The 24,265-nt window shown below is 40.6% G+C and overlaps 3 protein-coding genes and 2 long non-coding RNA genes across 8 annotated transcripts in view; 2 read left to right on the top strand and 3 right to left on the bottom strand.

Moving 5' to 3' along the window:
• The first annotated feature begins 226 nt into the window (after window positions 1–226).
• Window positions 227–1,730, top strand: LOC123476824. The gene is made up of 3 exons (XR_006651693.1): window positions 227–354; window positions 439–523; window positions 1,671–1,730. It is a non-coding gene; the product is annotated as an uncharacterized LOC123476824 (long non-coding RNA).
• Window positions 1,731–2,033: 303 nt separating this feature from the next.
• On the bottom strand, window positions 2,034–7,747 carry LOC123476823. 3 transcript variants are annotated; one of them, XR_006651692.1, is made up of 13 exons: window positions 7,427–7,747; window positions 6,476–7,342; window positions 6,136–6,398; window positions 5,918–6,055; window positions 5,774–5,858; window positions 5,461–5,703; window positions 4,686–4,814; window positions 4,501–4,621; window positions 4,103–4,434; window positions 3,971–4,042; window positions 2,773–2,810; window positions 2,632–2,712; window positions 2,034–2,536 (listed from the first exon to the last, which is right to left on the bottom strand). It is a non-coding gene; the product is annotated as an uncharacterized LOC123476823 (long non-coding RNA). The 3 variants fall into 3 exon arrangements; XR_006651691.1 differs by having other exon boundaries at window positions 2,773–2,814; XR_006651690.1 differs by lacking the exons at window positions 3,971–4,042; window positions 4,103–4,434; window positions 4,501–4,621; ... (5 more) ...; window positions 6,476–7,342; window positions 7,427–7,747 and adding an exon at window positions 3,274–3,448 and having other exon boundaries at window positions 2,773–2,989.
• Window positions 7,748–8,647: 900 nt separating this feature from the next.
• LOC116930826 (protein adenylyltransferase SelO, mitochondrial) lies at window positions 8,648–10,874 on the top strand. Of its 2 annotated transcripts, none has more exons than XM_032938226.2 (5): window positions 8,648–9,285; window positions 9,347–9,477; window positions 9,551–9,707; window positions 9,781–9,939; window positions 9,996–10,874. In XM_032938226.2, exons 1-5 carry the CDS (start codon window positions 8,783–8,785, stop codon window positions 10,741–10,743), a joined length of 1,698 nt encoding a protein of 565 aa, XP_032794117.2. In that variant the 5' UTR covers window positions 8,648–8,782; the 3' UTR covers window positions 10,744–10,874. The 2 variants fall into 2 exon arrangements, with proteins under 2 accessions (XP_032794117.2, XP_045024490.1); XM_045168555.1 differs by having other exon boundaries at window positions 9,143–9,285; window positions 9,352–9,477.
• LOC116930825 (G patch domain-containing protein 2) lies at window positions 10,783–13,605 on the bottom strand. The gene is made up of 10 exons (XM_032938225.2): window positions 13,259–13,605; window positions 13,113–13,192; window positions 12,837–13,054; window positions 12,576–12,776; window positions 12,291–12,488; window positions 11,860–12,217; window positions 11,549–11,796; window positions 11,366–11,469; window positions 11,161–11,301; window positions 10,783–11,079 (listed from the first exon to the last, which is right to left on the bottom strand). Exons 1-10 carry the CDS (start codon window positions 13,431–13,433, stop codon window positions 10,988–10,990), a joined length of 1,815 nt encoding a protein of 604 aa, XP_032794116.2. The 5' UTR covers window positions 13,434–13,605; the 3' UTR covers window positions 10,783–10,987.
• Window positions 13,606–19,802: 6,197 nt separating this feature from the next.
• Window positions 19,803–24,265, bottom strand: part of LOC116930699 (dopamine D2-like receptor) — a 46,021-nt gene continuing 41,558 nt past the window's right edge. The window contains exons 4-8 of the mRNA XM_045168556.1: window positions 22,589–22,969; window positions 22,383–22,522; window positions 22,037–22,265; window positions 21,005–21,248; window positions 19,803–20,911 (exon numbers count right to left, since the gene is read on the bottom strand). Coding sequence (XP_045024491.1) covers window positions 20,697–20,911; window positions 21,005–21,248; window positions 22,037–22,265; window positions 22,383–22,522; window positions 22,589–22,969 — 1,209 coding nt within the window. The 3' untranslated portion in view covers window positions 19,803–20,696. The remainder of the gene's footprint in view (window positions 20,912–21,004; window positions 21,249–22,036; window positions 22,266–22,382; window positions 22,523–22,588; window positions 22,970–24,265) is intronic.

Here is a 24,265-nt window from a genome sequence, read left to right on the forward strand (position 1 = left end):
CGATTATACCGTCTGATTTTTGGAGAATTTCAAGAGATGTCATTTTTGGCCGATTTTGACAAAAGTGGAAAGGCGGGATGAAGGCGTTGATGATCAGCTTACGCCTCATAGGACATGTATACGGAGTCTGTTTTGCCGGAAGAGCAAACGGTTTCCGAGATATTATGGGAAATTGGCGACCAGGCCGTACCCTATCGGGAACTTCCTGAACGGAGTGAGGGCCCCTAGTCTGTTATGTCCAAACATGGAATGAGTCGCATGTGACTAAGTCAACCAAATGTGGCAACAACAATTAGTCGGTGGAAAACAACACATTCATTCCTGAGGATGGTTTTGAGTTTATCTATGCTTATTGTATGTTTTATTTTTATTGTTATTATTTTTTAATTAATATCTGAGGTTTTTCTTTGTCATGATTGAAATTTGCCATGTTTTCAGGCCAACTGGAAGGATTCCTCTTTTTCACAGAACTTTACCATTTTCATGGTATGTTAGCGGATTGTCAATTGGCATCATTAGAATGGTACAGTTTCCCGATAGGGATTCTATCAAAACTCGCATTTCCCAACCCCCTGATACAGGCACCCCTACCCTTCTACAACGACCGGTGGATCGACCGACACTTTTTCTGAGACTTTACCCCAGAGATGGCGCTGATGGCGCGGTGATTTCAGGGGTGTCTACACTAATCTTTCGTTCGTTTTTTTATTTTAGATGCTGTGCCGCTGAGATTGGTCTCCTTTTGTAGAGGAAATAACGCAGCAGCTCCCGGTCGAGTCCCCGTTTTTATCGGCTGAATGGCAAAGGAGTACGGAGCAGTTTAGTCGGCCCATTCGAGTCGATTTCAGGGTCTCGTACGTATCTTTTATACGTTTTCTTATTTTAGATGCTGTGGCGCAAAACTTGACGTCATGTTGTAGAGGAGATAACGCGGAGATTAACGAAGGGGTCGTGTAAATTATCGGCTCAACGATAAAGGAACACGGAGCAATCTAAGAGCGACTCGAAGTTTTGGGAGATTTTTTTTCAGAGAGATGGCGCGTCGGTCATGAAGATAGGGAAAAATCAGGCCGCGAAGTTGTTTTCAAGGCGGGGCTTTGTGCGTCGCCTGGCAACGGACTGGTTTTTCCACAGGCCGTGTGAGGCTGTCAACATGGTCGCACTACATATGTATTAAGGTAACACCTATTGCACCTCACACAGCGTTGCCAAACTATATCAATTTTTCATTTATTTTATTTTTTATTTTTTTCCCCCCTAATCAGAGTCATAGAACCCTGATGCAGGGTTCTAACTCTGATTAAGATACTTATTATAATTTAAAATCCGAATGGAGCTTCTTTCTTTTTTATTTGTTTGTTTCCCAAAGGTAATTTACTACCGCTAGATGACGTTTAACTTGACACTAGTTCGTCCAGTTTGAACGTTTCTTAAACAAACTGTTTGCCCATCGATATAACTAACTTGCTCTACTTGATTACTCACAGCCTCAGTCGTCAGTTTTTCCGGAAGAGCAAATGGTTTCCGGGTTTCTGTGTGGCGAATTGGCGTCCAGGCTGTACCCTATCGGGAACTTCCTGAACGGAGTGAGGGCCCCTAGTATATTTGCCCATTATTTCTTTTAGTTTTTGTTTGTGATCATATGTCTCACAGTGTTTGCATTTCTTCAGGTATGGTCCATATCAGCAGTGTTATGATGCACTTCTTAAATACACCGATCCCTCAGAAAATATTCTAATTGAAATTATGGAAATTTCTGCCCTTCATGCAGAACTGCACAATGATGGGTTCGTATAAACAAGCTTGAAATGACAAACCAACAGTATTTTTGGTTTGGCTTACACATGCAGCTCTATGACATGTTGATGTTAGCTAAATTGTTATTAATCATAAGGGTAGGTAGTATGAAATGAAATATCTTCTCTTGGATGTTTGTGTCTATATATTTTTTGAAATGACTCTTGATGCAGGAAGCTTTTCCTGCTTCTTACGAAAAGGGTCATTGCATGCCTTAATGTCTAATGCCAACCAAGTGTCATTGCAAAGATAGGTCAAAGATATATTAATATAGATTACACTCTGAGTGGTGGTGACATGGTAAAAAGAGAGAGCAGTATGAATATTTGCTGCATCATTTACTTCTATTATTTATATCTTCATGATATCTTACTGATTTCTATTGGTTTTATTTGTGGAAAGAATATCTTGAGCGGGAGAATTGGATCACAATTTACTAGATGTTTTACTATTTTAAATGAGTATCACAAAGAATTTTTTACTGATTCATGTTCTGTTTCTGTAATGTAATCCCAACGTGAAGGGCGAAAGAGAAGCCGGCGACGAGGTGATGGCGTAGACAAAGACGGCGAAGACGCCGAGACGGAGGTGAAGGCGAAGATGACTAAGACGACGAGACGGAGATGAAGGAGAAGACGACTAAGACGACGAGACGGAGATGAAGGCGAAGACATCAACGAAGACAGCGATGAGGTGAAGTCGTAGACAACAACGACAGGAAGACGAAGAAAATGTAGTTCTAAATAGATGAAATGAGGCAAAAAAAGAAGTAAGTGATTTTGAGCGGAAAATGGCATTTGTCTGATAAAACGATGAAAAAGACAAAGAACTTACGCGTGTGGTCCACTGGGGGCGAAACTGCCGAAATTGTCAAAACGGCAGAGTCGTACCGAAGGAAGATGAATATTTGCAGTCCTACCATAGAAGTTTTTGTTACAACACAACAATGCTCCATAATATAGAAACTTAAAATACCAAAAAATGGAGATGCTGTTAAAGCCTATCCATGTGAGCTGGCTAAGTAACGGTGAGAAGAACAGCAGGATTAACATTGAAAATTTCCGTGTACACAACAAAGACTAGGGGCCCTCACTCCGTTCACGAAGTTCCCGATAGGGTACAGCCTGGACGCCAATTCGCCACACAGAAACCCGGAAACCATTTGCTCTTCCGGAAAAACTGACGACTGAGGCTGTGAGTAATGAAGTAGAGCAAGTTAGTTATATCGATGGGCAAACAGTTTGTTTAGGAAACGTTCAAACTGGACGAACTAGTGTCAAGTTAAACGTCATCTAGCGGTAGTAAATTAACTTTGGGAAACAAACAAATGAAAAAGAAAGAAGCTCCATTCGGATTTTAAATTATAATAAGTATCTTAATCAGAGTTAAGGGAGTAGGGGGGAAAAAAATAAAAAATAAAATAAATGAAAAATTTATATAGTTTGGCAACGCTGTGTGAGGTGCAATAGGTGTTACCTTAATACATATGTAGTGCGACCATGTTGACAGCCTCACACGGCCTGTGGTGGAAAAACCAGTCCGTTGCCAGGCGACGCTCAAAGCCCCGCCTTGAAAACAACTTCGCGGCCTTATTTTTCCCTATCTTCATGACCGACGCGCCATCTCTCTGAAAAAAAATCTCCCAAAACTTCGAGTCGCTCTTAGATTGCTCCGTGTTCCTTTATCGTTGAGCCGATAATTCACATGACCCCTTCGTTAATCTCCGCGTTATCTCCTGTACAACATGACATCAAGTTTTGCGCCACAGCATCTAAAATAAGAAAACGTATAAAAGATACGTACGAGACCCTGAAATCGACTCGAATGGGCCGACTAAACTGCTCCGCACTCCTTTGCCATTCAGCCGATAAAAACGGGGACTCGACCGGGAGCTGCTGCGTTATTTCCTCTACAAAAGGAGACCAATCTCAGCGGCACAGCATCTAAAATAAAAAAACGAACGAAAGATTAGTGTAGACACCCCTGAAATCGCCGCGCCATCAGCGCCATCTCTGGGGTAAAGTCTCAGAAAAAGTGTCGGTCGATCCACCGGTCGTTGTAGAAGGGTAGGGGTGCCTGTATCAGGGGGTTGGGAAATGCGAGTTTTGATAGAATCCCTATCGGGAAATTTATTAAAAATGAGAAATCCAGATAATCCACCAAATTAAAATACCATGGAAAGGCAATGATGATGAATCTTATTCAATGTTGGCATTCAGCAGATTAAGAAGAGAGGAAGAGAAGCCTGTGTAGAGAAAATGGTTACAGATGTGTTTAGTGGAAGAGAAGTTATGTTCTGAAATACCACATTGAAGAGCTGAAGGGTTTTGATGATGGTTGGCTAATCAGAGAAACTTGGAAATCTGGATACCTGGGATGCTGAGGGTGGATGGTTAGCAACACAAAGTAGATGAAGACTCTGTCGTTGACTGACGAGAGAACACATCACTAAACTTAAACAAAAGGCTTGAGGTCCATTAACAGTACTTGAACTGGATGGTGATCTTCATGTAAGCAATAGTGGCCTTCTCAAAATGTCAGGATCTCTTATGGTACATTGATAGCAGGAATGCAGGCTGCTGGTTCAGCAGCTAGCATAGCTGACAAGGCGAAACACCAACACAGACAAAAAGCAATCTATTTCAAGGGTGTCCTATTCAATATATACCCAACGATAGCAATACTGAATAGATATCAACATACCGTAAATTTTTGACGAAAAATCCTTTGAAACACATAACAGCGTAACGAAACAAACACCCATTAAACTTGTCACTCATAATCTTCATCATAAACGCACAAAAATGCCATCTAGAGTTTCCGCCTAGAACCAAAAATTATATTTTATTTTGAATGTTGAAAACGGTACAATACTTGCTTTAGAGTACTTGAATTTTGTTAATCTCTGATAGCTGAATTCCAATTTTAGGCATTACATCCTAGAAAATAGAATACTAGTTGCAGCACGAAACGGCTAAACATTTGTAGGTAAAACTGTCGTAGCTCGTAGGATCAGCCTGTAGTGTTGAAAGCAAGAAAAACACGGAATAATAGCTACCACACCCTAACGAATGCGAGAAAAGTATTTGAAATTGTTAGAACATTAAAGCTCAATTTTTACTTTTTGCATATTGTCACGCAAATTTTTCGGAAGTAACCGGAAGTAGCCAATATCTCAGGAAATAATGATCCCATAACAAAATGAGTAGAATTTTCGTGATCCTTATTAAATTTGGGATGGGAAAAACTTGTTTTTTGCTAAAAGTCGGATTTGACAAAAATCGCGATTTTTCATGAACTAGTTCAGGAAAATTGCGATTTTTGACGATTTTGGGGTATTTTGAGTTTATACATGGAATCGACCCCAAATTAGACGAGGATCACGAAAATGTGAATCTTTTATCTGACAGACCCACAAATAAGGAGTTATTTGGTATTTTAAAACCAGAAGTAAAACCGTAAATTGAAATTCCGGAAATCTAAAAAATGAACTTTGTTCTCCTTCAAATGGTTAACAAGATTTTGATAGTTGTAAAAGTAAACTATTGTTAATAAAAGCTATGCGGTGTTTTAAAAGTTCTGAAAGTACAATTTCAGTTCTGACACCTAAATAGACTTGAATCGAAAAATCATACATTTAACACGATTAAACCACTTACTTACTTGGTATTTAGTGAAAACCTGCAACCGAAATATGACAGTACTTGTCAAAACAATGTTTTGGGTTCTACTAGTATCTGGCTGGATGCAGCTAGACTACGCAAGGCCCTTTCAATGGTTTGTCTGCTCCCGAGCTGCCCCGTATGCATGAATGAAAATGCCACGAGGAATTACATTTTAAACTTTTATTACCCTCCAGTTATCCATTCTTCGTGGATTAATCAACAAGTATCATCAATCAATCCCCTGAAAAGTGAAGAACACCTCTGGGTTTTAAGAATAATAATATAACTAAATATAAATATATAACCAGGACCAGGAAATGGGTGATATTCCAGTAATACTGTGGACAGACCCAGCTCACAACCTAAGACCTTACTTCATCTTTATGGAAATGAAATCTATTGGGAAAAATTGCGAAAAGGGTAAAGATCTTACTGGAATGCTACAACGCAATTACCTTTAAGAGGTTCTACTACACGACCGTAAATGCGCAACTGACGAATCATTTCGGAATCGTTATGATGAGTCTTTATGGCATCAGCGCGCGAAGAAACCATATGCGAAGCGGCCCCAATTAAATCCAGTCTCAAAGAAACTATAATATTTTCATATATGATGACATAGAATATTAGGCAATAAGATACATGCAACAACAAAAAAAGAGAAGTTTGATACCTTGTCCGAGAAGTAGATTATCCCAAGTGACATTTAAATCGTTAGCCGTTCTATCTATCACTTTGACAAACATATCGCCAATAATTCGACGTTTATCTTCCGGATTTACAGTCCGACACAACGAAAAAGTTTGGCGACCATGCACGTTGGTGGAAGCATCGTAGAAAGTCAATCTTGCTTTAGCAACCCAAAACAATTCGAAACATCAAATCTGATCGCTGGTATGACAATAGAAATGAGAAGCCACTGTCTGGAAAAGAGCTCTGTTAAAGAAAAAGAATTATGAACCATAGAATTTGAAATGTGACAGGACGACGTATAAATTAATCTCGTATCAAACTTTGGCCAATTATAAGATTCTGAAAGGTCCAGAAATAGTATTGAGCCTCCCACATGCAAGGCCACATCAAGTCGCACATGCATCCACTTCCAAGTTCCAATGCGCGTCTTCGCCATGCCGCCATTGACTGTACAGTAGCGATCAGTGTGCCCACTTGCTTGGTAGTCGAAATTCCCAAACAGTTGCCAGATTTTCGGAAAAATCACCATTCGCCAAAGTCAAAAACACCAGAAAATCACCACCAAATTTTTTTTAGTTTTTAATACAAAAAAACGTTTTAAAAGGTTGAAAAGCGTTAATTCTTGTTTATGTATCAATTAAAACACACTCAAATTAAAGTTACAGGTTAAACATTGCTTGTAAGTGTTAAAAACAATTTCTAAATTTGGTATTCTGTGTTAACGAATGAGGGAAAACGGCGCACTATTCATGGATAATTGGTGCGTTCGATTTAACATTTTTGGCTAAAATGACAAGTTCTTTTGGAAATTGGATTTTTGAAGCTGACTTTTCTTCATTCAACATCCAAAATTTTGCTTTGAGAATTGCATCAGTAGTAGGAGTCTCCTGCCGATTTTGCTTATCATCCTTGACTTCCTTCAAATGACTAAATACCCTCTCGGCTGATGCGTTACTAAATGGCAAACATAACAAGAGGTACATGCACTCAGTTAGATTAGGGAAAACGGGTTCACCGCAAGGATTTAGAGTAGAGAGAACTGCTTTCCAATAATCGTCAACTTTCATATTATACAACGCATAGCGATCTGTGACGCCAAAGTGAGACTTAGCAAATTTTGGATGCTTATTCTCATTTAGCCAATCTGGATTAAACTGTCTTGGTTTTTTTGAGGATGACTTACTGTCCTAGAGATATAACATAACAAATTACAAAGTTTTAACAATTACACACCGATTCAAATTAATTAGTCTAACTATATTCTCCATTACTTGAGTTTTCTTTCGCTTAGCCTGGCCCTGGCTTGACGAAACTTCCTCGACTTCGTCAGAGGACTCAGAGCTCATTTTGAATTAGTTGTAAACATTAAACAACCATATATACTTATATAGACTAGCACTAGCACAGTAGCACCACTAGCAATGTTGACATTGGTTAGTTGTGTGGTCTTGCACTTGCAGACAGTGTCGCCAGTGTGCTACAACTCCCTACAAGGTACAAGCTACAACTACCCCATCGGTTGCCAAGTTTGGTTAATTAAAATTTTAAAAATTAAAATCTCAACCTTAAATTTGAGCAACTTAAATAATTTTTTTTTTTATATCCAAAAATTCCCCAAAAATACAAAATTCACCATTATTTTCTGACACCATTTGAACACCATCAGACAGCCCGAAATCACCAAAAGTGGGCACACTGGTAGCGATTGAAATGGGCCTAACAATCGATCGATATATTCAATATGTAGTGGACTCCTCCTTCGTTGAAGGCGTGGTCTATTCAAATCCCTCCTATTAGTGTTGTTTTTTAGCAGTGCTAGTTAGCTATTTATTTGCTACAGAAACGATCAGCTAGCGATAAGAGTTGTCTATAAAAAAATGGATCAAACGGCGTTCCGTAGAAGCCTTGAGTGTAATCAGAGCATATGGGGCTTTTCGACATCTTTTTGTTACCCTTTATGCTTTTGAACAAATGTTCTTAGAGAAAACAACACACTCGCAAGAGGCGCTCTCACGGGTGGAAAATCACTCTTACGCCCTGACTCAAAACCATCGTTTTTTGTATAGTATTCCCCGCAAGACTGCAAGAGGGTACCCCTTTTCTGAGAGGGAAAATAGCCATAGTGGAGAAACCAGGGCCAGGGGTCTTTGTAGCGCTCGGCCCCGAGCCAATCGGGGAACTTTTTAGTCGATTGGGTGCGGGGATAATCTTTATCGGTGCGGTGATTTCGGTGCTCGGTGCTTTCCCCGATTATCAATGAATAGTGATCTAAATTGACAGTTACCCTGCGGCCAACAAGAACAAAATGTGACCCTAGTCATGTGATTCTCGATGGCCTATCAGAACGCAAGGTCACTGGTAAGACTTACCCTCTATGGCTGAAGCGGTGCTATCGGTGCAGCACCGATTATAGCACCGTTCCTTACCGAACTTCCCCGATTCATTTTTATCGGGGAAGCTTAGCGGTGTCCCCGATTAGAATGTGATCGGGGCCTAGCCTGCTTCGGCTAAGGGAAGGGCTAAGGGAAGGGCTTCGGGTAAACTTGTTGTTATTGTTCTGTTTGTTATATGCTGAGACAGATCCCGGTCATTAATAATTGTTTTAGTACGTTTCTAGTATCTATCCCATGCAATTCCCGATATTTGCGGTTATCCTCTTGGTTCCTGGTAGATCTCTGACATCTACCTCCTCTACGTGTTTAAATATCTCCCAACGTTTTCTAGTTTTTCTTACAAAATATTCAAGTAGCACCACTACCCAATGTTTAAAAATGAAATCTCTCTCTGAATGGAGTTTCAGCCAGCCAAATTTATTGACTCATTTCAACATTGACCCTGTTAGAGAAAATTTTGTAAGGAGAGTAACAGGGTGTGTCTTTTCCCGTGTCACACCAACCCACCTAAAAGCTGAACTGCAGCTTGTTTCTGCATCACAAGATGTTCTGAAAAATCTACTGGATTTGGATCCACATGAAGAGATGAATCCAAGTTTTTCTAACTTTCTTGCTGGCAACCAGTTGCTTCCAGGATCAGAACCATTGGCACACCGATATGGTGGTTATCAGTTTGGCTATTGGGCAGGTCAGCTAGGCGATGGTAGAGCAATAACAATTGGGGAATATGTTAACAGGTGATCACTCATTTCTATGACATTTTTATAGCTGTTTTTCAATTTACCTTTCCCTTACAAGTAAAGGGACTCGATGGGAACTGCAACTTAAGGGAGCTGGGAAAACTCCCTACTCTAGGAATGGTGATGGACGAGCTGTTCTAAGATCATCAATCCGAGAATTCTTATGTTCAGAAGCAATGGATGCATTAGGTAAATATTTGGCTTGATGCTATGATTGTCAATGATATGATTGGCCAAAATGTTATGCAACGTAAACATACAGGTATACCCACTTCAAGGGCTGCTGCAGTCGTCGTTAGTAAAGACATGGTTGTACGTGATCAATTTTACAATGGTAGGATGAAATACGAGCCAGCAGCAGTTGTCCTCAGGCTTGCTCCCACATGGTTCCGCATCGGATCTCTCGAAATATTAGCAAAGTACGCAATAGCTAACTAACCACTTGTAACGTATGGGGTTGTAGAGTATACCATTCGTCCTTTACCTCCTTAGAGAGCAAGAGAAGTTGAATCTGAAGCAGGTTGTTGACTTCACGATTGAACATTACATTCCCACTGTCGAAAGAGAAAATTACGTCAAGTTCTTCGAAACAGTCGTTGAACAGTCATCAGCTTTGGTTGCCAAGTGGATGGCTCATGGTTTCACTCATGGGTAACTATGATTAATCCGACTGCGTTATATTTACTGTGTTTTTATAAACATTGCAGTGTCCTAAACACGGACAACATGAGTCTTCTTTCCATAACGATCGATTATGGCCCTTTCGGTTTTCTGGATTCTTACAATCCATCATTTGTGCCGAACCACAGCGACGATGAGGGTCGCTATTCCTACCTCAATCAACCAAAAATCTTCAAATGGAATTTAGCCTGCTTGGCTGACGCTCTTCAACCACTTCTATCGGCTGAAGAACAGAAACAAACAGCAGACGTAATCAACCGATTCGATGAAATTTATCTAGAACAGTTCATGTCCATCTTCAGACGAAAATTGGGGCTTTCGCGGCCGGCCAAAGACGAAGTCGGGCTTATTCAACTTCTCCTAGATATTATGCAGCAGCGGCGAGCTGATTTTACTCAAACCTTTCGACAGTTAGGTGATATTCATCTAGATAACATAGAGCTAAGCGAAGAGCACTGGGCACTGCATTCTGTATCTAACCATGGTCGGTTCAGTGAGTTCATCGGTGTGTACCAGGCGAGCCTAAAAGAAACACAAACATCGGAAGAAGAGCGCCATCGTATCATGAACAGCGTTAATCCTCAGTACGTGCTACGTAATTGGATGGCCGAATCTGCAATCCGCCAAGCGGAGAAAGGTGATTTTCATTTGACTAACCTGCTGCTTAAGGTGTTGAGGAAACCTTATGAAAAAGACGATGAAGCAGAAGCTCTAGGTTTTTCCAAACCTCCACCTGATTGGGCATGTTCTCTCCGGGTTAGTTGTTCCAGTTAAGAAAACTATTTCTTCCCTATTAACCAGAACCCCGCATTGTACGTTTCAAACTGACTGTTCATTACATTTTCGATCAGGAAACTATTTAGTGTACACGGTAAGAGAAAAGCAAATACAAATATTGGCGATTACTTGTCCAAGATTATTCATTTGTGACTAATTCCACCAACCAGCCTTTGAAAGCCTTCGGTACCCCCCCTGTGTGCAACGATTCAAGACCTCCCATCAGGTCGGCACAGTCATTTTACATTAGCATAGCCATCGAGGCTGCCCCGACGGAAGCCACTTCCTCGACAGTTATCTCATTTACATTAGATTTTGATCCATGACCCAAACCTAAAAAATATGAATAATAATAATAACAATAAATCGCCATTTGACTTAATCTAGAAATATTAAGATTCTGTAGAAGCATACCTAAATACTTGGGTCGAACGACAGCTTCAACTGGAGATGTTCGGCCTGTTCCTTGAGGCCCCAAGCCACTGCCTGGGGTCCAGCCCATACATTTCAATATTTGACTGCCGATATTGTTGTCATCGATTGGAGGAGCTTCGTCTAGTGTGCCAAGGTAAAAGTGATATTATTCTACCAAATGTTTAGCACAGAGGACGCATCTCACTTTCTGATGTGACGGACGCCGGAGGAGTCTTCCTCTGGCGTTTAAAGTCACTCCATAACGAAGGCGAACGATCCATATCAATGCGCACTGCCTGCATCGTGTTGCTATAATTAAAAAAAAACGAAAAAGGAAATGAGTAAACGAAAAACTTTAACGTGGCCGAAGATTCAATTAGAAACCAACGTCGTCTTTTTCAGGACGGGACACTTGAGACCTCTGGCTCCTTCGCTGAGCATTTGCAGCGAATAGAGCGAAGCCAAGCGACTCAATTGATCGCGTTCACTTTTCTGCATTGGATGTAGTCGCAACTCGCTCTGAGCCGGGTCCTGGAGGAACCTCGAAAGTTTCTCGTTGGCAGAAGTTAATATACTAAAGGAAGGTCCGCGTTGAGCGCCCAAGTGCCGCCGGCCAGCTCTGATTTCACGCCCAGGCTGGTTAGAGAATAAGAGATGAAGTTACGAACACTCACGAAATTCGTTCGCGGATTAGATTACAATTCGATCTCGAAGCTTCTGCATGCGTAACCGGTAGGCATCTTTAGCTTCGTCGCTCAAGTGCTGCCACGATCCTTTAAGAAGTTGCTGGAATTTCTTTTCCTCTCCAGTGGCATCATCCTGGTCGGTATCGTCAGCCTCAAGTTCTTCAACGCCTCCAACGGTGCCCGCCGTACGGAAGCGAAATTGACGAGGAATGCTGTCTCTCTCCCACCACGGATTTCCGGGTACACCCCACGTGGGACCGTTTTCCTGATACCAATCGCTCTGCTCATCATCCGCTTCACGACCGTCGTCATAGGTATAGAAGCCTGGATCACTTTCCGAACCACTAACGCTACTACTGCTGATTTGTTCGCTATAAGCATTTAAAAAAATAATAAAAAAATGTTTATCAAGTCTTTCCGATTTGTTCGATTTTAGGGAATTACAGCTGCTTCATATCCAGATCCATGGAGTCGCTATTTAAATGACCGACAACCAACGAGGCGGCGCTGCAACAGGCAGCTGACAAGTTGGATGCAGTACCCGTGTCAGGCGACGAGTTGAGACTAATTTTCTCCAGCTCGCATTCGATACTCCTTTCCCGCACATTTCTCTTTCGTTTACCAATTATTATGCTTGGTACCCTTTTCAGAAAAAAACGGATGTTATAACCATCAAAATTATGGTGAAAAATCTGTTTAAAAAACAATTGTTTATAGCTTGAATAATACTTTTGAACATTTACTGGCTTCTTCTTGACTTTTCTTTGTCTGGGCTTCGCGAATATCGAGGAGGATGCAAAGGTTGAGAAAGAAAAGCTTTTCTGTTGACCAACCAAGGATAGATTTTGTTGACTATTTGCTTCATCTAACTCCAGCCCAACGTGAACCACAGGCTCTGGATCAACAGCCATCCTTTTAAACCTCCGCTTCCTGCAAGACAGCAAAAAAGCATGAGACAGACAACAATAATTATTAACCAATTTGGATTACCTTCTTGTATGAGGCCTCAATGGGGAGGCAGTCTCATTGAGTGAATCTGACTCTGCAACACTCAGTGGTTGTACCGTGGTCTTCACAAGTATTGATCTGGAAGGACTAGCTAGTGCTCCAAAAGAAGAGGTTTGCAAGCACGGGATGGCGAATGGTAGCCCAGAGGGCATGGCAGACAGAGCCACCTTTTCTTTGATGCTACCTTCATCTGTTTCAGTCTAGGACAAAAAAGGTATAACAGTCAAATCAAAATATATCTTCCACTTTGTATAGTACCTGCTGCACGCTGGAGTGAGCCTGTTCTCGGAAATCTTCCATTTCCGCTTCACTATTGCTGCTCGAATTACCAGCTTTGTCTGCACAGAGCCCCAATCAATTCAATGTGACAAACTTGCAGTTTCTTGTGAAATATTTAAATTTACCAATAATATTTCCCGTAGACTTTGTTCTGCGACGACAAAAACCTTTGTTGGTTTGTTTGGGTTGCTTTGACACTACGTTAAAATTTTTGTTATTGCTGCTGCTGGCACGCCTGGTACGGCTAAGAAAAAAATTACTTTCGTCTAAAGCAGTAGCCAGATCGGACCAAGCTTCCATGTCAAAACGCAATGCCCCAGTGATACCTGACTCAGCCGCTATACGCCCTAAGCTAGTATTCTTCAGTGTCTGCTAATCTTACGTCTACACATAACAAACACAGAGGTAGAAGCTGTCAACCCTACAACTTGCAGGCAATAACAACCTTCTGTGTTACACTGGGTCTGATGCACAATAACAAAAGATGTCGGCGTTGCCTGTTTTATCTATATCACTTATACTCTTTCAACCGTTTTTATCGTTCTATATTTAAGAAAAAACAAAATACAAAATTAGGCTCAAATAATATAATTTCCAACCTTGATTGAGCGCCACAAAATAAACGAACAGTGGATGGAAGCAGTTATTGGTTTAGTAGCTATCCACTTCTCACTGTAATTTTTACTTTATTCTCATCATGTTTGCCACATTTTTTAAAAGTAACTTTCTTACCTCTCTTTTAAGTCCTTAACGCGAAAAAGCTTTTTTCGCTGCTAGCAAGTACAGACTGAAGACTGTTTAAAATATTGAAGAAAACCATCATTTAGGACGTCCCTAACATTCATCGATCGTCTCGTGTTTCCTGGCAACGTAAATCTACGTGCTGCGACCAGATGAAATAGGAGAGAAAGAAAGGCAGTAAAAAGTAATCAAGTAGTAAAGTGACAAGGAGACGCTTACATTCGTAAAGTGAACTTGCTAGTATAAATTTATAAAGTTAAAAGGCACAATAACGAAAATTCTTTTGTGACTGCCTCAACTTGCAGATCTTGCATTTTAGTAACTTATTCAGTCCAAATTTAATCATCCGTTTTGCAACGAACTCAAAGTTCATTCTTTTAAAATAGAAATCAAGAAAACGTATAGAACCTAGAATAACATCGTTGTATAGATTTTAAAAATCCAGTTTACAACCGTCGTCAAGTAAGACTTTATGCTTCTGAGTTCGGCCGCGCCTTGTGCACAACACGTTGATTAGATCCGAAAATGAACTCGAACGATCAGACTAAGATAGACGTTACACACTACCACCACACTACACCATTCAGCCAACACCAATTAGCGCGTGAATGGCTCCATCAAGTTGGGCGATGCGTCAAGACGCGACCGTCCTTTCACAGTTCATTGTGGTCCCGCTATTGATTCGTTTAAACCTCTACTCCCAAAAAGTTAGCGATCGTATAACTCGACTTTGGACTATATAGGCCTATATCTTTCATCTCCGTCTTCGGGGAATTCCGAGAGAGAAAAAAAAAAGACGATCGTTACAATAAAAGCGGATTGGAGGCGAAAAAAAAATGTTGGGGGAAAATTTCTACAAGTAACTTACACATGCCGTCATCGTACATGTAAGGTGCACTCAAGGAAAATTTCAACATGACGGTCAATAAGATCGCGAAGGCTATTATGCGCCAATCTCGTTTGTGCAGATGCAATAACAAATGATCTTGTGTGTCAAAGGGCTATATCAAAGTACGAGTTACGGCCAAATCGTATCGATCCCCATGGCGATGATGAGCCAACCGTCTGATCTATTAGCTGTTGTATTAGTGGCACTATATATCCGTCTATTACAAAGCTCAGCAGACCGACAGATGTGCATCAATTCGATATGCAGAACAAAAAAGGCGGGCGAAGAAGAGCGCGGCTAGAAGCCAAGGGGGGAGAATATATACGCCGACTTCAAAGCGTCTATTTTAAATGGAGCGACCGAGTGGTTTTAAATGATTAATGAGTGGCACACGCAGGGAAACGGTCAGAATAGAGATGCACATATATATTCATCTGGTTGCATCAAGAGGAAGGCCAATTCACATCTACGATTACTACATATATATATACGGATTTGTGATTATGGCCGTCTAAGAGAACTGATGATTTGCATATCATAATGCAAGGAATTAAAACTGTGATCAAAATGGCTTGCCATTATTCTAACCCACGTCTATACAAATTGTAAAAATAAACGCAACTATCGATAATGCAAATGTATAGAAGCCAAGCTTCCAGCAAACTGTCATATTCAAATAGAGGTTTAATGAGGTCGTCTAATATATAGACCAGACAACTATTATTAACAGCAAAACTCCTCTCCTTTGACTGTATACAATACTGGGTTTTTAAAAATTGAAAAAATAATGGGGGTACGACAGAAGATCGATATCTTTGACCGTCATACATGTAAATTTCTGCTTTAAATAAAGAAAAAATGCAACGATGCTTCAAGTCAAAATGTTTTTGTTTTTTGTTTTTTTCATCGCTATTTTATAGATTGTGCAACCGAATATGCATCAGACGAGGAGGGCGTGTCGACATTTTGACGTTGTACCACCTCTTGCGTCAATATGTAAAACGTTCGCCCTTCCCTCACGGGGGTTTCATGCCATTCAGTTGGATTTGCATGGTTGGGGCTATATAGACTATACACAGTTCGAGGATGTATAAGTATATACACAAGTTTTGAACGTTCTTATATTATGCCAGACACAGAAATTCGATTTGCAGCACGTCCCAACAGACACAGCCTCCAGGGCGTATAATATAGTTTTTTTCTTTTTGTTTCATAACGAGAAATTCTACATTTCTAGATTAACATATATTTTTATTTATTTTTTTATTCAACACCCCACAAGCAGTTTAATAAGAAAATTGAATGCCTGTCGGGTCTATATAGTGCTGTGTATATGTAAAAGTAATTTTCTTCTTTCCTTCAATTGAATGAATTAGGCCTACCACGTTATGCCATTCGTTTGGTTCAAGGATGATGAGCGTTGATAAACATTACAGCCTCAAAGAATTTACATATCGACCGACCAAAGGCAAAAAAAAAAAAATGTGGACAAGTGCAAATATTACCACGGCCTTAACAAGAGATTTCCCATCAATTTACCGCATAGCTACACGGGAAAAATAATCCAGTGTTAAATTGGAAATATTGGAAATATGCGCGTCTCGTACCTTGACTTAATTATAGATATATAGAGGCCTATTACGCATTAGTGATGCGTGTTCTTTTGGTCGGAACTTCTCGGACGCCATGTGTATATAGACTAATAATGCCAGAACAAGAGCAATTGCTTCCGTACAGAAGTCACATCTTCATTATAATTTATTTTTGTTTATAATTCGACGATCTGTGAGCTGCTCCCAGCATTCGAAGCTCAAATTTAAGAAATACGAGAATGCTATTTTCCCTCCTCTCTTTAGACTATATAGTCTACATTTAATTGTATAATAGCCTATTACATGTGGCAAATCAGCAAAAAAAAATGGCGGTTCTTAAAAATTTTAAATAAATTATAAATATAGGAGAAATTGGAGGACAGCAGCGCCAGACTTGGGATGATTATAATCTTTAAAGTATTAAAAAAAAATTGGCCAATGTATAGCTGTACACACACACGTATAGTTCGCTCGGAACCCACAGCATGCAGTCTCTATATATATATACCATATATAAATGTATATTTTAGTATCGTCTATCTACTGATGAATTTCCCAGTGTGTGTGCGTGTATACACTATTGAAAGTGGAAACAATAACAGAAGGCTAGCACACGGGCGGCCTTTTGCAATCTGGAGGCTTCCCACTTGTGTGTATGTGTAAACCCCGGTTTTGTAACGCATCTCTTACCCTGGCATCCGGCCACTTCGATTTCTGTTTTTAGAGCACAAGCAGACGCGTTCCTTTCTCGCCATTATTTATCTTCAGCATCCGATGAGTCTGATGTGTTCTTCTCTTGCAATAATATGCAAGTTGTAAAACACTGTCTTATGTGTATACTGGGCCGCAATAAAAATAGGGTCAAGTCCACTCTATATAGCTAGTATATATAGCTAACCTGCTGTTTTAGTTTATTTTCTATACAGCACGAGGATGCAGCGTCTTGCTGGTTCGACGCAAATAGCTTCGCCAGCAGGTGGGAACAGCTCGTTATCTCTTTTGCATCGATATAAAGTATATAGTCTACACAATCCTTTTTCTTCGAAGAAACTTAGAAAATCACTTGAATCCATTGCGTCCAACAGAAATAAGAAGTCCAAGAAATTAAATATTCACGTCCATGCATATTGATGACGTTCTGTATAAATACACGTGGCAGGGAGGCTTGCAATTGAAGGACCAGTGATTGTTCAAGATCCTGGTTTTGCGTCGTGACCGAAACAGCAGAGACACGATAGACTCGAAAGGACACCTTGTATCATCCGCGTAGGCCTATATTATATCTAAGCGTTTCTCTCGAATGGCCCCCAAAAAAATATAATAAATAAAGGATAACAGCACAATAAAAAAGAAAGCGTGGCGCTGCGTACTCCGTTTCAGTCACGTAGGCCACCATTATAACGGGGTGTGTATAACCAATTTGTACTAATACCCTTTTTGGGACGCTTCTCAGCTGAAATGAACGACGACGTATGCTTCTACATTATGAATGCAAAGCGTCAGCAACTTGGGTTTTAGTATAGGCTACGGTACATATCCGTCCTTAGATGAATATATCGCGTGAAAGAGAGCAAACACTGTTCCTTAATTTCTGTTTTCGTTATGATCGCGATCTGTTGCATTTGGGCCCAACCAGCACCTTTTTCCATGTACAGCATCATCATTTTCTTTTCGAAAACGTTTGGCAAATCAGGAATATTCAAATTGATTTAATTAATAACGAAAATTTTAAGCCAAATTGTTGTATGTTAACTATTATAGTCTATATCTACCTTCAATGACATATTGCAGATGGCGGTCTCGTCATATAATATAAAGACACACCATAATCACATAACAATCTTCTTTGAAATTTATGTAGTTGACCTATTTATATCTGGCCCAGGTTATTAAATGGTGTAGACAATTAAAGTCAAGATGGCCGCTCACCAATAGATTGAGGGGGGGGGACGGCTGGTTTGTGTTTATAACAAAGAGGAGTAAAAAAAAATGGTCAAAAGGAAACAGCGGAGCGAATAGATAAAAAGGGATGTTAAAAAAAAAAAGAAATTAAGATGAATGCTGTCGCGCCGGAACGTTCTGTCGCGATCTTTGCTGTTTGAATCGCATTGAAAAAAGCGTTCGTGACGTTTAAGGTATAGAAGGAAATATAAAAAAAAAAAGAAAACAAAACAGCAACACAGCTGACAGGTTCTTTTTCTTCTTCCTTTTGTACACAATTGTTCGTTTGGTCCTCGTTTGTCACATTCTCTCCGCTTGAGAATGGACGTCGATTATTGTTCGCTTATACGAAAAGTCAGCACACGTTAATGATTGTTTTTGAAGAAGAACGACCTATGACTGTCAATGATATACCTTTTGGGGGGCTTACGTAAACGTTTAATAATAAAGTACTTTATTGGAATTAAATTTCGCTATATACTCGGAGGATATGTTAAAAGACCCGATAAATTACATTATTTAAAAAAAAAGAAATGTCGGACCAATTGAGTTGGCACATTCCTCATGGCTTTTTCCTTTATTTAAATTATATTTTTTTTTACATATTACGTCATATGCAAAATGTCAGTCCCCTTTAAATAGCTCAGCAGTTGCCTTTGTATTCAGCATTTAAACGACCTGGGGGGGGGCGATACAATTATTTGTTATGGCTTCCAATAAATATATGCTCGCTAATACACACAAAGAAGCCATAAACAAAAGACAAACGCGTACACCTGTTGGAGACAAGTCTGTTCTTTGAAAAACATACTAAAATAAGAATACACTTTCTTTATAAAACAAACATGTGAAAGCCAACCCAAATAAACAAAGAACACATAAATACATATAGACGACACGTATTGCTTCTGGCATCAGCAACTTCGGATGTTTTAATATGCATTTCATTCAGCCATCAGAGCGTGCAAACCGATTAGTTCAATGCCTATTATGTGTACCTACACACTAACAGCTTTTCTACACAATGCAAATTGTCTTTGTGGTATAGGATATATAGCAGAGGGATGCGCGTGTCACGTTGATTTCTATTACAACCGCTATTAAAATAAGCCAGACCCGATGAATAATAAGATTGCGTATAAAAAAAAACGCCAATATAGAGAGGGGCGAACCGAAAACACGACGGAAATATCTGCGTCTGACAGCTTGTATCCTGTTTTTGTTTTGCTTCTAAACAATAAAAACACGCGTGTATAATTGTCGTCGCTTTTCTTTACATTCGTTGTTGCTTATTATGCTGCTGTCTTGGCCAGATTTATATGAACGTCTATACTTCTGTTTGTGTCGTGAACAGCGCGCTGTTGTCATTGGTGCGTCGCAGCCCATAGCTATATATCTGGCGGCTTATATAATGTTGATTTAGAAAACAATTATTAGAACATGTTTTTTCAATGTGAAAGGAGATGCAGCATATATAGCCATCACATAAATGAAACCGCTCTCGGGCGCCATTAAAACGCATCGTTTATTCAATAACACATTTGTTCACATTATTTATAAATCTATACAAACGTATGAGGGGGAAGGGGGGGGGGAAGAGGATTGTTGTTTCAATTTCTGTTTCACAATCGGTCGATGGTTTAAGGGGGAAATACAGCCTTATAGAAGATCATGCGCATAGCCAGAAAACAAAAACAGAATGGGGAATTATTGTAGAAAAATACACACACACACACACACACACACACACACGTCGAACGTGAAAAGGAACGCAGCAGAACAGGTGAACGGCCATTGGGAGGTGTGGCGACAAATGGTGAATGGCAAAACAAAATTGGAAGGGACTATCAATCGATTCTTAGCAGTACATCGATAATGGAAGCGAAGAGTGATCGATTTCGACCTCCCGCGGGGAACCGAAGAAAATCAAATCAAAGCAAACGAAAAAATTGAAAAATAAAAATAAAATTTAATTGAAAAAAATAGTTAATTAACACAGCATATGCATAATAAAAAAAAGGAAAATTTATGCATAAAATTAAACAAGAATAATTAACAGTAATAGTCACGAAGTGGAAATATGAGCAACGATGCATGCACATATCGGCATTTGATAAAATTTTTTTTATGGCTCTATTATTTAAATAAATACATAACAGATGATCGGAGCGCCCTCGGTCAACATTGGCCGAACTAATTAAATTTTTGTTTTTTTTCTAAATATCGCTTTTATTACAGCAATTAAATAAATAGAAATTTTTATTTTAGTGTTTCATTTGATTTGAGACGGTAATTCTTTTTTTAAATTGGCGCTATCGCAACAGTTGATGAAGAAAACGAAAAAGAAAATGGCGGACTTAATTTTATTTAATAACAAAAAAAAAAGAAGGTTGGGGACTTTCAATCAGCACAGACGAGGATGCGCTTGAAGGCTTTACGGAACTCGAGGTTGAAAATGGTGTAAATGACAGGATTGATGAACGAATTGACGTAGCCCAACCAAGTGGTCAGCTGGAAAGCCGTTCCGCCCGGCTGACAGTCGCGTTCGAATTTCGTGCAAATGGCGTCCATGATGTTGCACGTGAAGAACGGCACCCAACAGATTAGGAACACGCCTATTTATACAGTTAATGAACATCCGAATTCAAATTGAAAAAATCTTTCGAAAAAAAAAAAAAAATTGAATAAAATGAAACTAATTTGCATACCGAGGACAATGGCGAGCGTTTTGGTTGCCTTTCGTTCTTTTTTAGCCGATGATTTTTCACGTTTCTTGCGGCTGGCCTTGTTCACTTTGTAAATGGTGAACCTGGAACCGGCCGTTTGATATTGTTTGCTCTCTTTGTCAGCGCCATTGCCGCCACCGTTGCCACTACCGCTAGGCGGCGTGCAGGCCGTCGAATCCACTCCGCAACTGCTACCTCCGCTCCTGTTTGCTTTACCTCTTTGTTGCTATTGTAAACCAAACAAGAAAACAAAATAAAATAATAATTATGATGATAATAATAAATCATTTGCCTCCCCACCGGAAGTAACTAAATAAAGTGAATTATTTTGTTATTTTATTCTCCAAAATAAATAAGAGGAGCGGCACAACAATGCACAAACATATCCTTTCTTCCGTAATCCTCTTTCTTTCTTCTTCTTTCTATTTGCTTCCAGTTGGCCAGTTTATGTACGCACGTAAAGCGAATCTTATACGATATTCTTAAATGCCCACTGATTACGTGTGTCTTGATGCGCCTATTATTCATTCGTTCGTTTTCTTTCAGCTTTAAACGCTCGACTTGTTTCGCTTAACACGCGTCACGTAATCAACAAACCACACCGGACTCTCTTCACAATTTCCGGATGGCTAGCCCCCCCCCCCTTCCCCACCCCCATGTTCAATTTAATTTCATTTAATTTTTTTTTTTTTCTTTTCAAAGAAAAGAAATCGATCGTTGTTTGGCTCCTATGTCAACACGCGTTCCGAATTGAACGCGTTCAAAGAAAGATGATGGCCGTCTGGCGTTAACGGACGGCACAATGGCCGTCAGCCCTGATTGTCCATGGCGACCCATTCTGACATTGGGATGGAGCGTGCGTGACTGCAACGTCCTCAACAACGCGCAGCGTTGGACGCTCTAGTTCTGCCTCATTCACAACACGGCAAATCGCAACGCCATTTGCAATTCGTTCGTTTCAAGTTGGTTTGAAAATGAAAAACAAAACCAAAAACAATCAAACTCGGAAGGCACCTTGATTTTCTTGGAAGTGGCCGGCTGACTGGTGGGCAAGGAGAGGCAAGAGACGCCGTCGGTGAGGAGCGAATGGCCGAGCGAGCCCGTCGCCTGCGGCTGATTGTTATAATTCGAGTCGCCGTTGCTCAGACCGGTCACAGTGGACGCCGTCGCCGCGGCGACCGTCGTTGTTGTCGTCGTTAACAGCAGCGTCGTCGACGCCAGTCCCGACGCAGGCACCTTGTTCCTATTCGTCCAGCCGTCCGTGCGCGTCAACAACAACGGGACAATAGCAGCGCGTTATTTGAAAATATTAGACTATGATTATTATTATTATTTAAAAAAAAAATAAATAAATATTTACCCGAGATGGGCGTTGGCCATGTCTTTCTGCTGCTGTTTGGCGGCCAGCATAAACTCGGTGGAAATGTCCCTGGGCAGGCCGCTATTACTTCCTTCTTCTGCCCATTCTTCGCCATTGTTATCGTCGTCATCGTCATCGTCCTGATGGCAATTTCAACGCCCATTAGCACAGACGAAAAAGCCAAAGATTCTAACGAGTTTTTTTACTTGGCTGCCGCTGCCCTGGTCGGTCGCTTTGTCCTCGTCGAAGAGGCTGCCGTGTTTCATCGTCATGGACGCGTTTCGGCCGAGTAGAGTCGTCTTGGCCAGCGTGACGGCCGGTGCGGACGACAGCAGCGAGCCGGCCAGAGCTCCCGCGTTAGATGGACTCGTATCCGCTACGCTGGCCGTGTCGCAAGCAGCGTTGCCTTTGGCCACGGCCACGGCGTTGACGTGCACCCTCTGCTGTTGCTGATTGCCAGCCATCGGCGGCGGCCCGCCGATGGCCGTCTCGGCCAGCCGCTTCGTGTGAGGAGCTAAATTGTCCATCAGGTGGGCGTGTTGAGGCTTGCGATTGGCTGTCGCCCTCTTCGCCCTTTCCCGAATGCCCTGCCATGAAACAAGAAGAACAATTGTCGTCACGTCCACCTTCTTTTCTTTGTTTTAAATGCCCCGCGCTTTTCGTTTTTGAGAGCTCTTCGCTCATTGGACGTTGAAAAAAAAACAAAAACAAATAAGGACAACTGCTTAACGATTGATGTTACAACAAGATATAAGCTCTCTTGCCATGCATTAAAAGCTACACGCCTATTTATTTCATAACGGCGTTGCGTCAAAGCGGATTTCCAAAGAAAAATGAACGTCATTTGCCACTCCGCTGGAGATGCGTTTCTATTTGTCAATCCGGGAAGGAGATAAGATAGGCAAGAGGATTAATAGCAATCAAGATAAAGAGGGATCCCTTTTTTTTTTTTTCTATAGACCTGTGATTCGTCAGACAACAACAAACAAAACAAAAAAACAATCGTGTTGTTGTTGCGATGATTGTTATTACGATGCCATTGCAGATTGCGATTCAAATCTCCTTGAGCGCATCGCATTTATTTTAAGTGTGCACACGGCGGATTTCACACATGTGAGAAAGACAGCCCCCCCGGCCTAACGTATATAACATACAGACAAACTCTTTCTTTCAATGTTAACTTGCGATCACAGATTTCTGCTTGAGGCTTTGTCGAAGTGAAAATGAGCGCAATGTGGCCGTAACGCTACACAGCACCCACGCCCCCATCTTCAAACATTAAGTTCGCGTTATCACGTTGAATCAAAGCGTAAAGCTGCAAAACTCATCGCTCCGCCGTATCCTTTCGTGTATATTGTACGACATGCACGAAACTTCTCAAGGAAAGAAAAGGCCTTCCTCTATATAGACTATACGCACACAGACAGCGAGAAAGAGGGAAGACATGAAAACAAGTTACTTTTGGCTGTTTGGACTTGATTTCGTGATTGTCCTGTGTGTGTTACGTAAAGAGGGAAGTCTCTGTATGTATCTTGTCTCTAGTTTTTGATGTTTTAGAAATAATTAGACGGGAAAAGTAGTCAGGCACACAACTTCTATTCGATGATTAGCTCACGTCAAAAACACACACACACACAAAAAGCGTTTCAATTCAATTGATTCCATCGTGTTTTCCGAGTAAAATTTAAATGTCTTGTTGTTTAAATTCATTTATTTTAAATGTCTGACTTGCAGTGAACACCGAAGCTCCTTCAACTTTTTTTGGATATAGTCTAGAACACTACAGCACTCAAAGCAAGAGCTTATTCGATGGCACATAAACGATATGCAAACTCGTGAAGGGTCTCCATCTTTAAAATTCAAATTACGTCGTATTTACGACA

This window comes from Daphnia magna, linkage group LG1 (assembly GCF_020631705.1).
Source record: "Daphnia magna isolate NIES linkage group LG1, ASM2063170v1.1, whole genome shotgun sequence".
Taxonomy (NCBI): domain Eukaryota; kingdom Metazoa; phylum Arthropoda; class Branchiopoda; order Diplostraca; family Daphniidae; genus Daphnia; species Daphnia magna.

Bases quoted from the DNA above. Each gene is read 5' to 3' on its own strand.
- LOC116930825 (XM_032938225.2), bottom strand. From the start codon at position 13,433: ATGGAAGCTTGGTCCGATCTGGCTACTGCTTTAGACGAAAGTAATTTT. The intron at 11,470-11,548 runs GTTGGTTTCTAA...TTTTAATTATAG, and splicing joins CCCGTCCTGAAAAAGACGAC to CAACACGATGCAGGCAGTGC. The intron at 11,302-11,365 runs GTGAGATGCGTC...TTGGCACACTAG, and splicing joins GGCGTCCGTCACATCAGAAA to ACGAAGCTCCTCCAATCGAT.
- LOC116930826 (XM_032938226.2), top strand. From the start codon at position 8,783: ATGCAATTCCCGATATTTGCGGTTATCCTCTTGGTTCCTGGTAGATCT. The intron at 9,478-9,550 runs GTAAATATTTGG...GTAAACATACAG, and splicing joins AGAAGCAATGGATGCATTAG to GTATACCCACTTCAAGGGCT. The intron at 9,708-9,780 runs GTACGCAATAGC...TTACCTCCTTAG, and splicing joins TCTCTCGAAATATTAGCAAA to AGAGCAAGAGAAGTTGAATC.